The 20,745-nt window shown below is 38.9% G+C and overlaps 1 protein-coding gene, 1 long non-coding RNA gene and 2 pseudogenes across 2 annotated transcripts in view; 2 read left to right on the top strand and 2 right to left on the bottom strand.

Annotated features, from left to right (window-relative positions):
- The window catches only part of LOC111747429, a 3,855-nt gene extending 3,560 nt beyond the window's left edge, over window positions 1-295 (bottom strand). The window contains exon 1 of the long non-coding RNA XR_002783531.1: window positions 3-295. This is a non-coding gene — a long non-coding RNA (uncharacterized LOC111747429). The remainder of the gene's footprint in view (window positions 1-2) is intronic.
- The window catches only part of WDR48 (WD repeat domain 48), a 43,854-nt gene that overhangs the window by 11,192 nt on the left and 11,917 nt on the right, over window positions 1-20,745 (bottom strand). Inside the window, exons 2-14 of the mRNA XM_011366737.2 lie at window positions 19,539-19,679; window positions 17,510-17,588; window positions 16,740-16,822; window positions 16,508-16,637; window positions 14,484-14,572; window positions 13,996-14,097; window positions 9,824-10,048; window positions 7,941-8,015; window positions 6,944-7,046; window positions 5,885-5,982; window positions 1,306-1,413; window positions 882-978; window positions 315-410 (exon numbers count right to left, since the gene is read on the bottom strand). Coding sequence (XP_011365039.1) covers window positions 315-410; window positions 882-978; window positions 1,306-1,413; window positions 5,885-5,982; window positions 6,944-7,046; window positions 7,941-8,015; window positions 9,824-10,048; window positions 13,996-14,097; window positions 14,484-14,572; window positions 16,508-16,637; window positions 16,740-16,822; window positions 17,510-17,588; window positions 19,539-19,679 — 1,426 coding nt within the window. The remainder of the gene's footprint in view (window positions 1-314; window positions 411-881; window positions 979-1,305; window positions 1,414-5,884; window positions 5,983-6,943; window positions 7,047-7,940; window positions 8,016-9,823; window positions 10,049-13,995; window positions 14,098-14,483; window positions 14,573-16,507; window positions 16,638-16,739; window positions 16,823-17,509; window positions 17,589-19,538; window positions 19,680-20,745) is intronic.
- Window positions 6,612-6,730, top strand: LOC111736994 (annotated as a pseudogene).
- LOC111736306 lies at window positions 8,105-8,223 on the top strand (annotated as a pseudogene).

Here is a 20,745-nt window from a genome sequence, read left to right as displayed (position 1 = left end):
ACAGATACTCTGAGAAGTATCTTTGGAATATACCTGCTAGGCTACCTCCTTTTAAGGACAAAGGTCATTTTAACCATACTGGGTTTATTCTATCTATCTAGAGCAGTCTCACTGATTGAAAGCTCCTTGAAAACTCAGTTAAGACTGGATGGATGTTTACTTTGGGCTGTAGAAAGGAGGCAATGAATTGGGCACACTACAAATATTCTGTTGCAATTTAGCAAATACTTAAAATATTTCTTAAAATAACCAGTTGAAGTTTCTTTAACTTCTGAGTAATTTTTAATCAATTATCCTGATATAAAAGCACCAACCATGGTTTACTTCATTTTCTTCTTCATCCATTGGATTCACATGTGTTCTAGGCCAATATTCTAGCAGTGCCTGGAGTAAAAGTCCTCCTAAGTTCACTACAAAAAAAGTTATTAAAAAGGAATGGAAAATAGTTAGTAATTTTCACCTGAAAATAGAGAAAAATTATAAGTTCTCACATATTCTGATGTTAAATTCTTAACCCAATGCCAGTGATGCTTAAAAAATCAGATTTCGCCAAGTCTATTAAAACTTTATCTTATAATGTTTAAAGCAGTGATAACATGGAACAAACAGATATCCTATCTGGTTTAGATATAGCCATTCTTTAAAAACAGAGGAACCACAAACAGGAGCTGCATTCTTGAAAGGGCTGTTTTCATATGAAGTCACTAAAACTATATCTGTCTGTATTAGGTAATTCTACATGCTACATTCTTAGGAGAACACTGACCAAAAATACTGACAAAACATAACAGAATCATAATAAAGATGAGCACATAGCAAAAAACAGCACAGACCCACCTTCTCTTTTGCAAGGAAGAAGAGAAGGAAGGACACAAACTCACGTTTTGGATCTGACCCATCAGGGCTGCTGAAACCAGCATCTTTTGCAGAAACCCAAGCAGCAAAACAGTCACTCTCATCCAAAGTGATAGTCAACATCTGTCAAAAAAAAAAAAAAAAAAAAGATGGTGGCATTCCATTCGAATATATTCTTCAGCTAAGTCTAAACCTTTATTTATTTGTGCTATTTAACTAAGGTGCTAAGCCAAAGGTTCAGAATCAAAATGTATTTCGTGGGATTCAATGCAACCACAATTTACTGGGATACCAAAAGGCATTTAAACTGCATTTTACAAGTATTAACATGAAAAAATTTTTTCCTTTCACACTTAAAAACACAGGACTCTAACTAGTAATACTTAATTTTGACCCACATTAGAAATTTTCAACTATCCCAAATGGCACAAATATCAATTGCTAACTTACCCCTGTTTTTAAGTCTACTGAGAACCAATTTGGCACATACACCATCTTAAATCTTTTTTTAATTTCATCTTCAAAATCCACTTTGCCAAGATCTTCAACTTTACATGCCTATACATCAAAAAGAAAGTATAATAATTATCAATATTAAGTAGCAAATTAATTTGATTCTGACTTAGCTATTCAAAATTTTACCCATTTTCACATTTGTCTAAATGAGTCTAAAATACATTTCAGAAAGAATGTGGTCAAATATTTTCATCTCAAAGCCTTTACCTTTAAGTAACTACTAAAAATTTTAATGAAAAAACCCACAAAATATTCTTTTTGGAAACTGTAATTTAATTTTGCTGATACTGATACACTATCCACTTACCTGGAAGCAATGTCAAATAAAGCAAAAAAAAAAAAAAAAAAAAAAGAAGAAAACCAAGGAACAAGTAACAGTTGATAAGCACTTTAAGGACTCTGAAGCCACCTTGGGAGCTATGATACAGACAGCAGGTCTAAGTTTCTCTTTCTTGACCATTACAATCCTTCCTTATTCTCCCTCACTCCCTAAATGCGTGTTTCCCCAAAGCATGTCCTGAACTTCCTCGGGTGCCATGGAGCACTTCAATCCTGAACAGCTCATCGCAACCCTGAAGCTCGTATCAGGATGCTCCTTCTATCTCCTCATCCTAACAGCGACCTGGCTCTTTCCTCAGGGTCCCAATTCTTCAGTCATCTCTTCAAAGGGTGACTCTGCTGCTTCTCCTACATCCCACAGCTCTTTAATGGCACAGTGAGACCACTGTCCATCATTTCTATGTACAAGTCCTTTTTCTTTGATGCCCATGTCATTTAGTTGCAGTTAACTGTACCCCTCTTTTTCGGCAACCTCTGTGGTCACTCTCCCTCATTCACTAAAAACGTGAGCTCTGGTACAATGTCTTGTAGTCTATCTCGAGTTCTTGCTTCCATTCTGGACATCAAAATCTACACAGACAACACAAAAGACATGCTGGCTTCTCAAATCTTTGACAATATTCCAACTATAAATGTATGATCTCCAGCCTCAACTGAATCATTGCTACCTGGGATTTCTTCTGCTTCCAGAGTCAGTTCTCCACAACGTGGTCTTTACTCTCATATCTTTGACCTTGCTACTTCCTTCACTACCCTCAGCACATGACTCTGACCTTTACTCTTCAAAAAAATTTTTTAAAAGCCTTGACAAAATCCCCTTAACTTTTCTTCCTGGTGCAAGGAAAAAGGCTTCCCTTTTGCTGTGCTCTGAATTCTCTCACCTCTCCCTTCTCCTTGGAGGCCTTGTCTCATCATCTACCCACTTCTTGTCTCTACTGGCTTCTCTCCATGAGCAGCGAAACATGTTCAAATTTTTCCCATCTGAAATATACCTGAACACTGAAACAAAACCGTCCCTTGATTATCTTATCCCTAAATCTTCTCCATCTACTGCTTCTTCCTGTTCACCTCACCAAAGTCAAACTTCGTCGAAGACTGCCTCCACCCAAATTCTGTTTCTTCACCTCCCAATCACTACTCAATCACTCCATCTGGCTTTTGTCCTCAGGAATCCCTAGAGACTGCTCTCTCCAGACACGACCCTCTTTATTGGTTAAATCCATGTGCACATTACATTCCATATTTTACATGGGCTCTCAACAGGCCAATGCTGCTAACCATGAGCTCCTATCTGAAATGTTTAATTGGTTCTTGAGCTGCCATTTACTTTTAGTTTTCTTACCCCTTTTAATTATATACCTTTGTGGCTCTTTTTTTAACGATTCCAGAAAGGGTGATGATTTGTTTTTCTCTTTTCAGTATAGACGTATCCCTTGGAAACTCTGACATTTTCCATGACTTTAATTATAATCTACAAGCTGATGACTGCTGACCCTATTTCCCCAACCCAGCTCTTTCGTCTGCACATCAGGCTGCACAGCTGTCCGCTCGGCACACATTTCTACCCAGATGTCCCACATAAACTCAAATTCGTGTCTTTCTCAGCACGTCTCTTTCCTCCAACAACTCATTTTCCTCTTTTATGCCCTATATCATTTCTGCTCACCAAACTATCTAATTCAGAAACTAAGGATTCATCTTTGCTCCTTCCTTTCCTTCATATTCCCTCTGATTCAAGCATCACTCTTATCTACAGGCCTAAATATCTTTCTAATCATTCCATTCTTTTCTCATCCCCCTTGATTCTACCCTAGCTCAGATGAGTATTTCTGATGATGATATTTTCACCTGTATTAATGCAACAGCCTCCTTACTACTATGTGCCAGCCACTATGATAAATACTTCTTGAATATCCCCTTAGCATCACCAGGAAAACAGGTACTGCCACATTTTAGAAGTAAAGAAGGAGGCTTTGAGAGGTTCAGCATGTTATGGAGATCACTTGGCTAGTAGCTGGCAGAGCCAAGATTATAATTTAGCTCTGTCCAACTTTGAGCCTATGTTTCTAACTACTCTTGACTTCTCTTTTGTTTAATGTCATGTTCATTATGCCCAATTGCTGTTGAAACGTCAAGGTCTAGTATCTGGGCATAGAAAGCTGTTAGGGACACAAAAAATGCCAATTATAGTACATGCCAGCTCAGTGCCCCATCTAAGTAAAACTATCTCTCATTCAGCCAGCAGGACCCTACCAAGGCTTCAGCTAATTAGAGTAAGAGAGGACATCAGACCCATAGGCAGAAAGTAAGTCAGCCCTCAAAGAAGAGCTGGCCTGATTAGATTTCATTAGATATTCTGGAAGGCACCAGGTGCTGGGCAGCGTGAGGCGAAGCCCAGCCCTGGGCAGAGCTGGGGCCACATCAGTCGTGGAGTACCCAAGTTTCTGCTGATGAGATCCTCGGGGCTGCTCTGGATGCTCCCCATCCCCACAATGAAACAAACAAGGTTTCTAGTTTCCTGCTAAGCATGTGTCTGTTGTAGAAAAAGACCAGTTGGACTTTTGGAGCCTGCTGCAGTTAAGCTTTCCATTCATGTTCTGAAGCCATGCTCGCCCAGCAACCTTTCTGTAATGCAACTTCCCACAGCTGCCCCACAGGGAAGGAAAGTGTCAGTCAGGCCACAGTTCCTATTCAGACAGTCCCTTTTTCCCAGAAAGAAACTTGTTTATCTTACTCTGTCACTCTGAAAGTCAACTTAAGTGAACCTTTGTTCCTTATAACCAAGAGCCTAACCAAACCCTCAGATCTTTTCCATTAATCCTTTATAACATATCCAACACCTGTCTTTTCTTTTAGATCCCCAAATCATTATGCTTTAGAAAATTGTCTTCCAGCTTCTTTCCCATGACACATAGTACTACCACTTTGAATATGGGATTTTCCTGCTCTAAAATCATCTAAGATTAAGATTCTTTAGGGAATACCAAAGAAAGGCTAATTCTGGGGCCTGCAATTCAAGACTCTGGGCAATGACTTGAATCTCATCTTTGTGCTTATACCCTTATTACTCCCTTATACTCATCTAGTATCAAATCAACAACACAAAACTGCTCATCTTGCCCTAAATAAGCATGTACCTTCCCTCTTTTGTGCCATGTCATTCACTCCTTCTTCCTGAAATGCCCTCGCATTATTCATCTGATGAAACCCTTTAAGCCCCTGTTGAAATGATTTCTATACCATGCCGCTCTCCTGATTTCTCCAGTTGCAAGTAATTGCCCTCGTCCATAAGCTATCCTGTGATCTGTTTACTCCTTAGGCTTTCACATTTCGCCACTCTGCTCTCTTCCTACCAGAAGGGATGGACTTTTCTGTCATCTATAACTCTCAATACAGTTCAGTTCCCTGTACACAATACTCATTCAATCCAGGAAATACCTGTTAAACAAAAATATCAACAACAACACTAAGAAGGAATATTTGTCAGAACTCTAAAAGCAAACTTTTCAAACTGCCTATAAATTCGTCAGTGCTATTTAGAATGTGGTTGAACAGCTTAATACATCTCAGCTATTTCAGAGGGAGTCATCTTAAGATGATCTAGAGTTGTAACTGATGCTCACAGTGAAGACTGGAAATCCTAAGAAATGGCCAAACTTATTTCATGTACTCCAGTGGTTTCAACCTAGGGTGATTTTGTATCCTTCTTCCTCATTCTGCCCCTTAAACATATGGCAATGTCTGAAGACATTCTGGGTTGTCACAATTGAAGTGGGATGGGTGGTTACTGGCATCTAGTGGGTAGAGGCAAGGGATGCTGCTAAACATCTAACAACACACAGGCCAGATCTCACTCCTCCTTGCCCCCAGCAAAGACTTATTCGGCCCCAAATGTCAATAGTATCGAGGATATGGAATTCTTATGTATTCATTTTAAGGTAAGGAAGCATACAACAGAGTTTGTAATATATTAAACAGAGAAATGGTTCTATTTGAATTTTAGGTGCTTAAAAAAATAAACTATGGCCTTATCTAATATTCACATAAGAAAGTACACCCCCATAAAGTATCATTACGATTAAATCTTAATTTATACATTATCTTTTTTTCATACACACACAAAAAATAGGATACATAATCCAATAACCTCTATTTAATACAAAAAGATACTCACCTTCAATACATCCCAATATGCCACATTATTATTGGTATCTTTGGTTAATATATGTCTCTTATCATTAAGAATGTGGCATTGAATAATACTAGCACCCCCTAAAGGAAAAAAACCCACACAATTAGCAAAACAATCCTTCTACTACATTTAAATTCACAGTAAGGTAACAATTGTTAACTGGTATACAACAGAACATAAATCACACTAGCCACCAGAAAGAAGGCGAATCAGAAGACTATATAATTATATCTAAGGCAACTGAAGGCCAAACAAAAACTGTCTGATTTTAATATCATAGATTAAAAGACTCTTCACTTCAAGGGTCTACTAGTGGACAACTGTGAAGGGCAAACAGTTTTATACACTGGAAAAAGTGCAAATGACAGGAAACCTCTGAATTGGCCTCATCTCTCATTAACTTTTACATCCTATCTTCCTTGTCTTTTATACCTCTAGAAGGGACATTCTATTCTAAAGATAACAGCATGGACATCTAACTGTAGATGAATGCATCATTCAATATTCTAACCCCAAACTCTGATATTAAAGTTAGAGGTACTACTTGCAGCTGTGGCACGCATAATTCAAGGACCAGATCTGACTTTTTCTGACTTGTGCCAAGATAACAGTAAATTCTATATATTTTTCAAAATGGCTGTTGGCTTTACCAAGACCCTGACTATTCTGATTTGGGGTAAAAAGATTAACTCAAGAAAGCCTACTTTTTGTCTACGGCCATGCCACTCTGAACGTGCCCGATCTTGTCTGATCTCGGAAGCTAAGCAGGGTGGGGCTTGGTTAGTACTTGGATGGGAGACCACCTAGGAATACCAAATGCTGTAGGCATTAAAAAAAAAAAAAAAAGCCTACTTTTTAAAGTCACTAAATAGCAGTTTTTAAATGTTTTTCTTTTATTAAAAATGAACCAATATGCCATTATGAGTCTTTTGCTGATATCAGAATTACATATAAAGGAAGATTATCTCCTTTATTTTTGTCAATCTCTTAGTAACTATAATTAACTTCAATAAAAGGTATAAAACCTTCCAATTTCCTTACCTTTGATAACCTGGTCAGGTTGTGTACAAAGGGGTGTTATAGGATTTGTACAGTCATTGTCATAATCTCCAGAGGCTCTAAAGTTATGAATTCCCTTCAATGTCTGAAGAAACAAAATTCATTATTTAATCATTTTATGCTTTATAAGCTTTCCCAATCTGTTTAAAATGGCAAGAAAAACAAAGAACAAACAAACGAGAAAAACCCACCAATAACATCAATCAAAAAATACTGTCACAAAATATAATTACCTACCATGATTAAAAAGACTAAAACAAATATTAAGAATGGGATGTTGTCTTTTTGAAGAGAACACCAAGCAATCTTCTAGGTAAATTATATTGATGTCAACAGGCCCAATGAAATTTAGACAAGATATATAACATTTTTCACAAGTTCAGAGAAAGACCATTTGCCCTGTATATAAAAAGGAACAAATGCAAACACTTTCTCTTCTGTTATCCACAAACTGGTAAGCAAGAAAACTAAAATCTTCTTTAATTAAGATTTAAGAATACTACTTTTGATAACTTCTCTCTGCTCATCCTCTATTTCTACTCATTCTTCATGCTAAAAAGAAAAAGGAAATGAATTTAAAAGCACAATTTTCTGACTGCTCTGTTTAGAAAAAGAGAATCCTAGTGAGTTTCCCTGCTGTGTTGGTATTTGAGTTGTCTATTTTCAAATGAAGTTTCATGAAGTCAGAAGCTGCACTAATATTTACTGGTTTTATCAGGCCACAGTGCCTATTCTAAGAATTTCCATATGTATTTCTTGGTTCCTGGCAAAGAAGTTAGAAGCTTTGAGTGTTACCTTAATTTTAGTTCAACCCTTAGGATCACATCTACATTCATAGAGGCTTTCAGATTTTTGCCACTGTCCAAAAGCATGCTGAGAGTCATGTTCATACTGAGCATTTGCTAATGGTGTCTGGCAGGTCTGTGATAACTAACCACGCGTTTATAATCCTTCGCCAACTGTACAGTAGCTCACTTACCCATTTATTTACTGTAGATTTAGTTGTTGCAACCCAGATTGCAGGAGGGGGATCAGCTGATCTATCAAGCTCCATCTGAAAACAAAGCACAAAAATATTGTTTTGTGAAATGCTGACTCATCTGAATTGCCAGGAAGAGTTACACATGATTAAATATCAATTCTGTCTACGGCCTTGCTACCCTGAACACACCCGATCCAGTCTGATCTCGGAAACTAAGCAGGGTCGGGCCTGGTTAGGACTTGGATGGAAGACCACCTAGGAAGACCAGGTGCTGTAGGCACAAATGAATGAATGAATGAATGAATATAAATTCCTTCATTCGACATTTGTGTTGACTTTACTATGGCATGTGTTAAAAGCTAGTAAAAGCTAGGAATGTACAGATGAATGAGGGAGTCTGTGCTAAAGAAATTCACGACCCTATGAAAGTTTTGGTGGCTTCTCATTAAAACAGTGGCTTAAAGTTTTAAGTGTGATTAATTTAAGGGATTTAAATGGATAGTCAAAAGGATGACTTATAATATTTTGTTTTTGTGTTCTTTCTTAATAAGAAATGTTTTTTCTTTGAAAATGTTTGTAGTAAAAAAAATTCTAACAACACAACAAACATTAAAAGTACCCATGTAATTCACTCCCTTGCCCAAGGACAGTGCACTGGTGATCAGTTTTACCGTCTGTCCTTCTGTATTTTTAAAATATTATACATATAAAAATTCTAATACATACATACATGCAATGCAAATAAAATCAGTCTATTTTCGTCCACTATTCCTCCTGTACCAGAAAACTGCAGGTTTGGAGTTGTGGGGACATGGCTTGGCTCCTAGCAAGCAGGAGTCCTCTTTGGTTCAAAGTGATGTTCCTTATAACATGGTTATGTCTGCGCCAAGTGCTTTTTCTATACAGCCAAGAGATCCTGGCAGCTGCAGGGCTCACAGTGCAGTGTTTCTCCTCCACACTTGTCTCCCCCCTCAGCCTGCTTCCTGCACACATGCTGTGCCTGCATGATTTCAGCTCCAACTCTCTTGCTTCCCTGAAGGATTAATGGTTTTGTCCATTAGAGTGTGTCACTATTTTAAAGAACTGTACTTGGCCAGTTTTGTGTAAGCTCCTAGACCACAGGCATCCTCTCAACTGTCTCGTTTGACCTCTATTCCTTTTTTAGCCCTTCTTCCTACACTGTGGTCTGGGTTTCAGATGTCACTTAGTTTCGTAAATGATGGGTATTTGCAGTTATTTCTTGCTTTCCTTGCTGTCGTCAGATGATTTCTGAGAAAGGGGGGCAGTGCTGTCTTCATGCCTCTATTTTAAATCTAGAAATTTCCTCACTGTTGTTTTGATGTGCAATTCTGTGATTATCAGTGAGGCTGGACTTATATGATGATTGGCCATTTTTCAGTCTAGGCTTCACTTCTGGCAGGCTTAAGTATGGACGGCTTCCCAAGTACCTTTTTACCACATCCCAGACCGTGATTATCAGAACCACTTTGTTGCACCAATGCTGTGGAGTACGAGCCAGCTCGTTCCCTCGTCTTCAGGAGCCTCTTTTACACCCTCCCTCATGAGGCAGTGGACACATTTCTGCTTTGCTGTCTGCTCACAGATACTTGAACTCTTCCAATTCGTCCTCTAAGGACAGGTTAGGAAAGCCAGGCAATGTCAGGAGCAATGTGGGGCAATCCCACTAGGACTTCTCTGCGGGAGAGCCAGCCTTCCCTGATGTACCCAAGTCACCATTCTTCTACAGGTGACTAACAAAAATGTTAAAATATCTTTTTTACAGCCCCACAGTTGATTCATGTTTTAATACAGATTTTGCCATATTTGGCTGGCACACGGAACAATCTTAATTATAAAGCTAACATATATGACATATATACCTTGAGAACTGGTGCTTTTTCTTCACAAATTAGCACTCGAATGTCAGGGTTTCTTAGATCCGTACAATAAATCTTCCGGTCCCTCCCTCCAGAATACACGTGTGTGAAGGCATCATTGACTTGCAGAGCCCAAACGCCTTCATCATGGACTCGGTACGTTGCTATACATCTCTGCTGGCCAAGGGACCATAGGCGAATTGTCCCATCAGAACTGCCGGAAAGGCACTGGGAATGAAGAATGCTAAGGTTAGAAACTTGCCCAAAGTTTCTCCTTTCCTATGCTTTGCACTTGGCTTCTCTCCTGACTCTACACCGTCTAACACACACCTTTAAAATCTGCATTTCTGCCTCTGAAAAAACTTCTGACAAGCTTGCACCACAGGCTGAAATGACCAAAGGGAACGGTACACGCTCAAGCAGGGGAAACCTCTGAGTAAAGCTGCCTTTGTCCTCTCTATCTGGCCACTGGCAGCATCAGCAGCCCCTGGGAACTAGTTAAGAATATAAATTCCCAGGTCCCATTCATGACCTCATGAAGCAGCAACTGTGGTGGGGTCCAATCACCAGGTGACAGGCTCTCCAGGTCATTTGGTACACTAAGTTTGACAAGCATTGCACTAGTCCAGCAAGCCTTTTGGTGCCCTGGGTCACACCTCTGCCTCATCCCCTCATTCATGGCTCTGGATTTCTGATGGCCTGCCAGGTCCTTTGGATTCTACTGACAGAAGTCAGAAGCAAAATCTAGTCCTAGGCTAGAGTCATTCACTGTCTGGGACCTTGGATACTTCCCATACAAGCCTCAAGTTCAACATCTATTAATATAAAATGTGGACCTTCAGCATTCAGTTAACGTTAGCAATTCTGATCATTTCTAAAGGCTCAGGAGCATCAACTACATAGAAGTTGCTGGCACACAAAGCAGGGCTGAGCACACTGTGAGCCTGAGAGAAACAGGCTGAAATGGCCACTGCACATTCACATTCAGCACGCCTGGTGTCTCTAGCAGTTACCGTGGTGACTTGCAGAAGAGGATAAAAACTTACTCTCTGGAAAAAAAAGTGGCCCCGAAGAGAAAGCAACTGTTGGTGCTGGTGTATGAAATTAAGTAGGCAAAGAGCTTCAAAAAAGAGAAGATAGTTGTGGGCTTAGAGATTTGGAAAGCGTCTGAATAGATGAGACCTTGAGGGATATTAAGGATTTGCTGGCATGCCCTGTGACTTAAAGGGGCCTTTAGATCTCCAGATATGTTTAATTAAATGAACACCTACTAGGAGGCTCCCCCATAAGCTGCCATTCCAACCAGTTCACAAGGGCAATAACTAGTAAAGAAACTGTCATGATTACGGTTACAAGCAGACCTTCGACACATGTGTGGGAGAGTGTGGCAGTCTCATAGGGAGGAGGCAAGGAGGGCCTCCCCATTCCAGGAAGAGATGCTACCTTGAGGTGGCAAAGCTTTGACTACTCAGATCCTAGACTGTGTACCTAGAGAGAGTAAGGTCTAACGACTTTAGATGACAGGCAGCAAGTCCTCACAGCCTAGGCGACTTGCAACAGGGAAGAGATAAGTCCCAAATCCAGAGTGAAAGCAGAGTGAAATCACAGCTGAAAGCAGATGAGGAAACAGCTGTATCAGCCCTGATAATAATCTTGATAGCAGCCAGTATTCTAAGATTGCTAAACTCAGGCCTCCAAATAGATACCAATCACTTTTAAAGTGCAATGCTGGCGAACTCTTTGTGGTGTTTGGTAGTGTGGTTGAAGGATGCGCCTATTTTACAGGATTTCTACTGTCTGATATCTTGTACAAGTTAGAGGAGTCATCAAAACATTTCCCACCACCTCCACTCTTCCACTGGATACACATGAAGACCTCCTCATTATGAGGTGACTCCTGGGACCAGGAGAATGCCCCAAGTGTTTCTGTTAAATCAGACTTAGGTGTGCTCTGTGTTTCTGTCAGTGGAGATGAGAGGTTCCAGTGTATTGGGGCCAAGCTACTGTTAACCAAAACAAGTGTTTCTGGGATAGTCATTCATACACAATTGCAACTTGCAATAGAGAGCAGCCAAGTGGGCAAGGAGTGGCCTAACGCTCGGAGACCCCTAGACCCATGAGCTAGGTTCTGTAGGACCTGTATTACCAGGAAAACCCTATGTACCAGGTTGTTCCAGCTCCTCAAACAATTGCCTGAGCAAGCACAAGGAATGAAAAGTGCCTCATCTCAGTAATGTTGGCATCAATCAAAACAAATGCAATGGTGACAGACATCAAATCGTAAAGTTTGCTAAATAAGAAACTTACTTTCACAACAAAGGAAGTGAGGGAACAGGTTGAGGTCCATGGGATTCACTGGCCTATTATACATATCTTGTCACAAGTCCCTGAATTACAATGTCACGGGAGATCCTACATTAGAAGTTGCAGGGCAACTCTGCAGGATGCAATATACACAAAGGTCCAGTACCTGATAACTATCTCTTCTAAATGACAAGAGCTGGAGAATTAGTAAGTAAAGGTTTCTTCTCCCCACCCCCACTGCCCTTTTACCCAAATGAGTACTTATTATAGTAGGTCAATTCTCTAATGTAAATATGCTTTGTTGCTGACGGTTAAATGTACATTTAGTCTATGGGGCCATAAGGAAAAGGGGTACCAGAAGCACCTGAGGAGGAATGATACCTGCTTAATCACACACTCTCAGGCCGACAGGCAGCTCTTAAAGTAGTACCACAGCACTGTCTCTGCTTACAGAAAATATCCTGATTTCAGGTGAAGTGCATATAAACTATACTTGTTATTTAAATCATCTTGGGGAAAAGCACGTTCATAATATATACACAGGAAATAAGGCATGGAGTGTAGTAGACAGGCAAAACTTTAGAAAGTCTGCCAGGCCTAAAGCCCCGCTTCTAGAAATCATCTTGTCTACAGCCCCTACTTAAGGGCAGTCCCATGGAGACTATATGACTCAGTCCAATCCTGGGCAAAGTTAAGAGAACAAGGCAGGGGCACCATCTCGAGCGCAGCCTAGTGGCTACATTGCAAAACAGGCAAGGCGCTGACTGCACGGGGTTTCTTAGATACATGAAAATGGGGCTGCAAAGGATCTCAAGAGCTCTAGAAAATGCAAGGCTTACAGTGATTACTTCTAATTTTCTCACTAACTATATGAACTAAATATTATGATTCCCACTTTGCAGGTGAGCAAACTAAGGACTAGTAAAGTGAAGCCCTCCTCTCAAGGCCACACAGCACATTAACGCTGAGAGCTTTCCATGTCCCAAAGACCTTCCTGGGCATCTTTGCCTGGTTCAGAAAAATTATTTCCTTCCTCTGGCTAGTTGTTCACCTTTCACCTCTGGAGACAGAGGTTTCTCCAATTCACGTCAATTTCCATGACATAACTTCCACAGGAGTAACAAGTGTGTTACTCAATGGTGTTCGCATCTCAACATCTTCCTACTCTAACTCCAGCAAAATCAATTCCAATTAGCTGTGAACTTATCCCTGCCCTACAGGAAAAAATGGCCGGGGGAGGCAGGGGCACATGGTAGAGATGTGTCATAACATAAAATGGTGCTCAGTCTTTGTTTTTTATTACCTACATTGATGAAAGATCATTTCCCCACTGCTATAGAACTAGGATTATGATTTATAATTCAAAATTATGTAGCCAACAGAATACTAGCATATGTTCGAAAATACCAAAATATTTTTCTTGGAAATACCGAGTCTAAGTACTGTGTTAGATGACTGAACTTATAGACTGTATCTATACGGTCAACTGACAAGATCCGCCCTGAAGTCAGACCCACTGTGAGGAAATTTTCCACTTAATACATCGGCAGAAAGCACTGACTACCACAGTTCCTGTCTGTGTTACCCAAGGTAACATTTTAAATTATTCTAGCCTATATTATCATAATTGCTTTTACTGATCTGCATCAGAATTATTCTGAGGAAATTCCTTGTCTGGCCTTTATTTAAAAGTGGATTATTACATATGCGACAGAGTATTTTAAGGATTTAAAATTAAACCATAGTTTATAATATGTGTAGCTTTTAGTTCAAGTCAACCTACCCAACAGTACACAAAGTGGGGGAATTTCTGCTGTATGAAATTTTGTCAAAGTTATTAGGTAAATAAATGTCCACATGAAACTACATACCTGTGTGCCATCTCTATTCAATAGCAATGCTTTTACATTATCCGTGTGACCTTTAAGCTTCATTAGTTTTGCACATGTTCTTGGATCCCATACCCTTAAAACCTGTGAATTTCAACAATATTAAACAAACTGAGTGAATTTAAATACATGAGTGAATTTAAATAATAGATGTATAAGTCAAATGACAACCATTCAATTCTGAGAAACACTGCTTCTGCCAATGGACACTTGTCTAAGGCTCCCAACCTTTTTAAGTAAGAGGAAGCCTTATTAATGTCAAGAAGCACAGGCCTTCCTAACACCATCCACCCGCCCCATCACCACACACGACAGTAATTATATAGTTATACTCTTATTTACATAAAAGCTTTCTTTTAGCATCCACCAGGCAAAAACACTCTCTACATATTTAGTAATTACGCAGATCAAATTATTTTGGTTTCTTTGTTTTCTAGTGTTAAAATACACCCTTTTAAACTCCCCCTTACCTTCTCAGTGGACCCTGATACGATGATTGTTCCCAGCTGATTCATTGCCAGGCTATAAATGGAATCTTTGTTCCCACTTAAAGAGGAAGCTATTAAGGATAAATGGAGCTAAATGTTAACAAAATTATCAGCTTTTTAGTAGCTAGTCAGCAAAAACTGCAAGTTTAATTATAAATTTAGAAAAATCTTATCTTTATGAGTGCTAGAAAATAAATCTACCTGGAATGGAGAATGTGCTAAACAATAATACTGTTATCAGATTTTCCATGTTTTCTGGATTTGAGTATACAAGTACTCAATAAATATATGCTAAACTGAATTGCACCACCATTTAAAAACTATCCACCTATGTATTTTCAAAGATATACATGTGCCAATATATATGAAAAATATGTGCAAACTCATTTTCAAGGATATACAAATCAAAACTAAAATATTATTTTCACCTACAAATCCAATAAAAAAATAAGGTAATGCTTTATTCTCAGAAAACACGGCAAAATGGCACTGTCATACATTACTTGTTAAGAGGATAATTTGGTACAACTCCTAGAAGGAAATCAGGCAATGTGTAGCAAGAATCATGTCCATGCCTTTAGAGTCAGAACAAAATATTAATGAAGTGAAAAAGTTGCATATAAAACTATCTGTATTGTATGATCCTAATTTTACAATAAATATCAACAACATACTGAGAAGTGATAAGTATAAGACTTAATACATGTAAAGTACTTAGAAAAGTGCTGCTTGCAAAAGTGCTCAATAAATGTTAGCTATTAGTATTAATTCTATAATCATTAAAAAACCTTATGTGAGATCCACTCTAAAAACTTATGTGAGATCTAAGGAAAATGGATCTGTTGCAGAGTCTAAGCCTGGTCTCTGACTTTGGGACATTACTGCTTATTTGCTTTGTTCCTTCTTGTTAGCATCTCTTTGAGGAGTGTCTTACATATAGAGAGAGCTAAATGATATATCGTGACAGCTCCCAGCAGGGACCAGCTGCTGAATCACTGAGACAGTGTGCAGGTAAAAAATCAAGGACAATAAGGGGAGAATAGTACTTAGATTGCATATATTCCCGAGAAAAAAGGCAAAACAATATTCAAGAAATTTCATTTACCCACCTCCCAACCCGCCCTCTCGGCTCACACTGGTTAGACCAGAACTGCCTAAGCTAAGCCGATGAGAATATTTCGTGGTTATGACAAACTGAATTTATAATCATATAGAGATCTAGATAGTTCAGGCCCTTGTCCTGAACAGAGCTTCCAGGCCAGGCTTAGCCAAAAATGTGCTCCTAAGAGTTCCTTCTGACACTCTGCGAAGAGGACTACAGTAGGCTGGGCCAAGCGTGAAGCTGAGTTTCAAGTCTAGACTTGTATGGGTCTGACCTAGTAATCTGAGATCTCTTAGTTGATGAGGCACCCATGCTATTAAACTGCTGTGAATCCCTCTGAATTGCCTTTCAAAGCACCCTAGCCTCCCTGAACTCTTGTGGAATTGGCTGGATCATTCAGTGCTGCTCTGAAAAGGTCCTGCGAAATCAGCACTGAAAACCTTTTCGTTTTTTGCTTTGGAATATTCCATCTTGGCCATTAACTCAAAGGCTCTTCATAGTAGCACTTAAAGGTCAGAAACTGCCTACTTTGTCAGGTAATCACAACCTCTATCAATAATATTTACTGGGCGTGTGGCTTTGGGCCAGGCAATGCTGTGGGAGATACAAAGTAGTGAGGTGAACTCTTCTACCCCGCAGGAACTTACACTTTAGCTAAGGAGCTAAGACATGCACATGTACGGAAACAACCAGGTTACCCCTGGAGAAGTTACCATTTTAAGACTGCAGTGAGGAATTAGCTCTTTGTTGTTCAATCATACTCTTGGGGGCTAGAATACTGTAGGTAGAAGCACTCTCAAAATATGAACCACTGTCTCGATGCAAATTGATCAAAGATGTTTTATAAACCGTTCCTTATGTCAACTTGGAGCACTTTCAAAGAAATTTTCTTCAAACACCTTACTTGTGACAGTGTTATTTGAGGCAGTCAGTGCTGTTAGAGTATTCACATCCCAAAGGAATATTTGTCTGTCCAACCCAGCCGACGCTACCAGTTCTTTATCCTTGGCATACGCTAAGGCTTTTACATAATCCTGTAACAGAACACATGTATCATGATCGACTCTGTAGCCACATAAAGTACTGAGATTCCAATATTACACTAAAGACACTGAAAATTATGGTAACTGTTTTACCTTATGTGTCCTTAACGTTGACATGCAAAATCCCTTATGTGCATTCCATACTTTTACCGTTGTGTCAGAAGAGGCAGATATTACTAAAAGAGGCAAAGAATTAACAAACCACTTAGTAGTGGAACTTATTACCATTTTAAAGACTTATTGTAAAATAATGTAACACCGTTTCAACCTAATGTTCATATATATATATATATATATATACACACACACACACACACACACTTGACGTGTTAATGTTCATATATATACACACATATAGTACTATATTATATATTTTAAATATATATACTATATATTTAAAAGCTCTTTCTAGAACCTATTATATTTTGTCTCAAATACTTTTTTTTTAATAGGCAGGGAAAACTTTTTAATGTTCCTGCTGAACTAATGACTAAGAAAAAATTCTCTAAAACAGACTGAAAAACTAAGAAATAGATCTTAACATAATAAGAAAAAGATATTAATAAGCCTAAAAGAAGAATGCATATTATGAGTCTATTTACATATAGTTCAAATGCGGGCAAAACTAATCAATAGTATTTAGAAGACAGAAGAACAGTTACCTGGGACAAGGGGTAGTGACTGAAATGGTGGCACAGGGGGCTTCTGGTAATGTTTCTTGATATGGGTGTTGTCTCAAGGTATACATGCTTTTTTGTATGTATATATATTATACTTCAATAAAAAAGTTTACATAAAAAATGAAATTGTATCAAACTGAATTAAAAGCTTCCTAAAACCCAATAATCCAAAGAAATACTTACATGTTTTCCCATTACAACAGAGTACAATGTCATTTACCCAGTCGGTATGGTGTTCCATAGATGCTATATAAGGATCTTGCTGAAATTAAAGGAAAAATCATAAAGATGTCATAAGTTTATATTAGAGGATGAAATACATTACAAATTATAGATATGTTTAGAGTCTTCAATTAGTGTGACACACTGCTCTAAGGCCTTAAAATTGACAACTGAATTCGGAGTAGAATTTCATCGAACAGTTGATGCTTCCAGAAAACAGACAGAAATAGAAGTTGTGTTTTAGGACAGTTTTATTACTGATGAAAGCCTAGGTTTCCAGGACAAATGTTTAATTTTTACGTCTTGAGTTAGCGAAGGCAACAAGATCTGGGCGAGGCACTGTGTGTGACACAAAGAGCTCCAGGAAGGGGTTTACTAGAAAGGACAGGACGTGAGCAAATCGACAGGCTTGGGGGAATTGGAATCAGTCGTGGTGAAGGCTCACAGTGGATAGTAGGGGCAGAATTGAGGCTGATCGGAGTGGTAAGGAGCCTAGCCGGACTGCAGGGGGAAATGAACACTTGCTTTTAGCTTCCTACTGCAGTTTTCACCTTCTGAATGAAATGTTTTCCTCATGATATCTACAGTCCCTCAGAGAAGAAATGAAAAGCCAAGGGCTAAAGGAATAGTACCTGAGTCACCATTTCAATTAGATAATTTGAGATTCTATTCTTCTTACTTGGCTTAATTATCAGGAGAGATCTTTTAAAGACCAGTATTTATTTACATCCCACACTTTTCAAGATACTGCATGGGCAAAGAGAACAGCTCTCTACAAGTCTATGTGAGAAATGCTATTGCAACCTGTCATAAAATGAAGACCAAAAAAGATGTTTGAGGACAAACAGGCTCCTCTCTAGATTCTTCGAGGTTAACTCTTATGAATGTTTTTCTTAATTTGTTTAATATACTGTTAATTCCCAGAAAGGTGACATTCTAATTCAAATATGATTCCAAAAAGCACTTAAAAGCCATGGTTTTCTTGCTTCCCATGTTTGACAGTGGGCCACCAGTTTCCATGGTTAAAGACTCCAAAGCCCACCAGACCCAAGTCCACTTAAAGAAACAATAACCAGCAACTGTGAAAAAGTGTTTCTTTTTTGGACTGAACATTAGATTTGCAGAGCTTGCTAAAAAGAGAGATTTTTAAAACTACAAGGTTTAGCATGAGGGTTCTAAAGTTAGATGGACTCTAATTCTCTGTCAATGACTAGCTATTTCAGCGTGGATTTCTCTGAGCTTGCTTCCCCTTCTATGAAAATGAATCATAACTGCTGTCTTGAAGGATTACAATGAGTGTTAAGACCATATTGGATATGGAAATGCTAAGAGTGTCTGGTACATAGTGAGGAGCTCAATAAATGGCCCCTTTCCTTCCCTGAATCTTCCTTTCCATGTCATTCACAATACAGGCATTCAAACAAAATATAAGAGTTCCTTGCCATTTGAGTGGGGATTTATCTGTACAAATATTTAAATCCTGGTTTCTATTTAATAAAACAGCCTTTAAATCACCTGAAGGGGAGCATACCATCTTCAGATTTTTATACAATTTATATTGTCAAATAAGGCTCTATGGATTCTATGGGTACCCTAATCATTTTTAAATGAAGAAATCAAATATCTGTTTAGGATGAACTATAACTGTAACAGGACTGCCAAGGAGCTTTTGGGGAACATATTTAAAGCAGAAAAATTAATTATTGCAAGCAATTCTCCTGCCAGACAAATCTTTTGTTTCTTTGTAGCAAAGTGCTCTTATCACAGACCCAGTTTATGGAGTCCCTGCCTTAGCTAAAATACTTCTAAAACTCCCCTAGGGCTGTTTTTCTCAAAGGCTCATAGAATTCTGGTTGTAATGTGTTTATACAGTGTACCAAGTAACTCAGTGCTCAAAGAAACCACATCTGAAACTGTGAAAGGTGCCACGCTAGACAGACCAAAATTTACGGAGCACAGATTTCAAACGTAAACCCGATCCCTGCCTTACCTTGTGCTGGTTGACACTCCATATCCTTATGATGGAGTCGCGACCTGCCGTGAAAAGTCTATTGAGTGCTGGGTCCAGCTGCAGGGCATTGACTCCATTTCGATTGTACTTCTCTACTTCATCTCGAATAACGTATGAAACCTGACAAATACGTCAACATTTGCTTTTTATGAAGTTGCAAAACATGCAATAAAATGTAGCCGACTAGTGGCCAATCTGAAATTAAAAATCCCATGTTTCCCAACATAGAACTTATTTTTCAATCCAATAAAATCTGTATTTTACTCTATAGAGACTGAAGGGCTGAGGAGAGAAGAATGACATTAATAAAAATCTAGTCCAAGCAAGTCTGATGCTAAACTATTGTAACTGCCTCCTAACCGGCCTCCTCTCTTGCTCAGGTTTGTCTTAAATCCATTGCCACAAAGCAGCTGAAGTAATTTTTTAAAAATGTAAACTGGAAAGTGCCTCACCTCTGCTCAAAAACCTCTCCAGCTGCTTACTCCACTAGACTCACAATTTGATCTGCGCTCTTTAACAGAGCCTCAAGTGCCTTGTTCACCTCTGCGGCCACTCACCTTTGCTCACTCTGCCCCCATTCCTTGCACACCCTGTGCCTCCAGACAGTCACACGTGCTGCTCCCCTCTGTTTGGAAGCTCTTCATCCCACTCTCTCTGGCTAGTCCTACTGCCGTCTTCAAATTTTTTTAAATGATGCTTCCCCAAAAAGGCCTTCTCCGAGGTGGCAAGCAAAATGAGGTTTTGTGTTCCACTAATACACTAAATTTTTCCTTCGGAGCACTTCCTCATACTACATTTCTGTAGGTAAATTGTCTGCTTCAAGAGAATCAACCAAAAGCATTTATAATTTAAAAAAAGTCAAACAGCTGGCTGGCAGCCAAAAGAAAATTTTTCTAATTTAATGAAATAACCAGTTAAGAATATTAACAAGGGTGGGGGTTGGCGGGGTGGGGGGGGAGGAGATCCATTTACAACAGCAATAAGAATAAAAACCCACAAATAACTGACAGTATAAGGTACATAAAAGAAAACTTGTATAAAGGAGACATGCCATGTTGTAGCACAGGAAGATTCAAAATTAACAATTCTTTCCTAAATTTCTGATTTTAACCTTTGTTCAGAATCCCATCAGATTTCTTTCTAGAGGTTGACAAAATATATCTTAAAATGCATTACGAAGCTAAAG

The sequence above is a fragment of the Pteropus vampyrus genome, unplaced genomic scaffold (genome assembly GCF_000151845.1).
Source record: "Pteropus vampyrus isolate Shadow unplaced genomic scaffold, Pvam_2.0 Scaffold1, whole genome shotgun sequence".
NCBI classification, from domain to species: domain Eukaryota; kingdom Metazoa; phylum Chordata; class Mammalia; order Chiroptera; family Pteropodidae; genus Pteropus; species Pteropus vampyrus.
The sequence above is the reverse complement of the archived record's forward strand: the minus strand, read 5'-3'. Positions and strand labels throughout refer to the sequence as shown.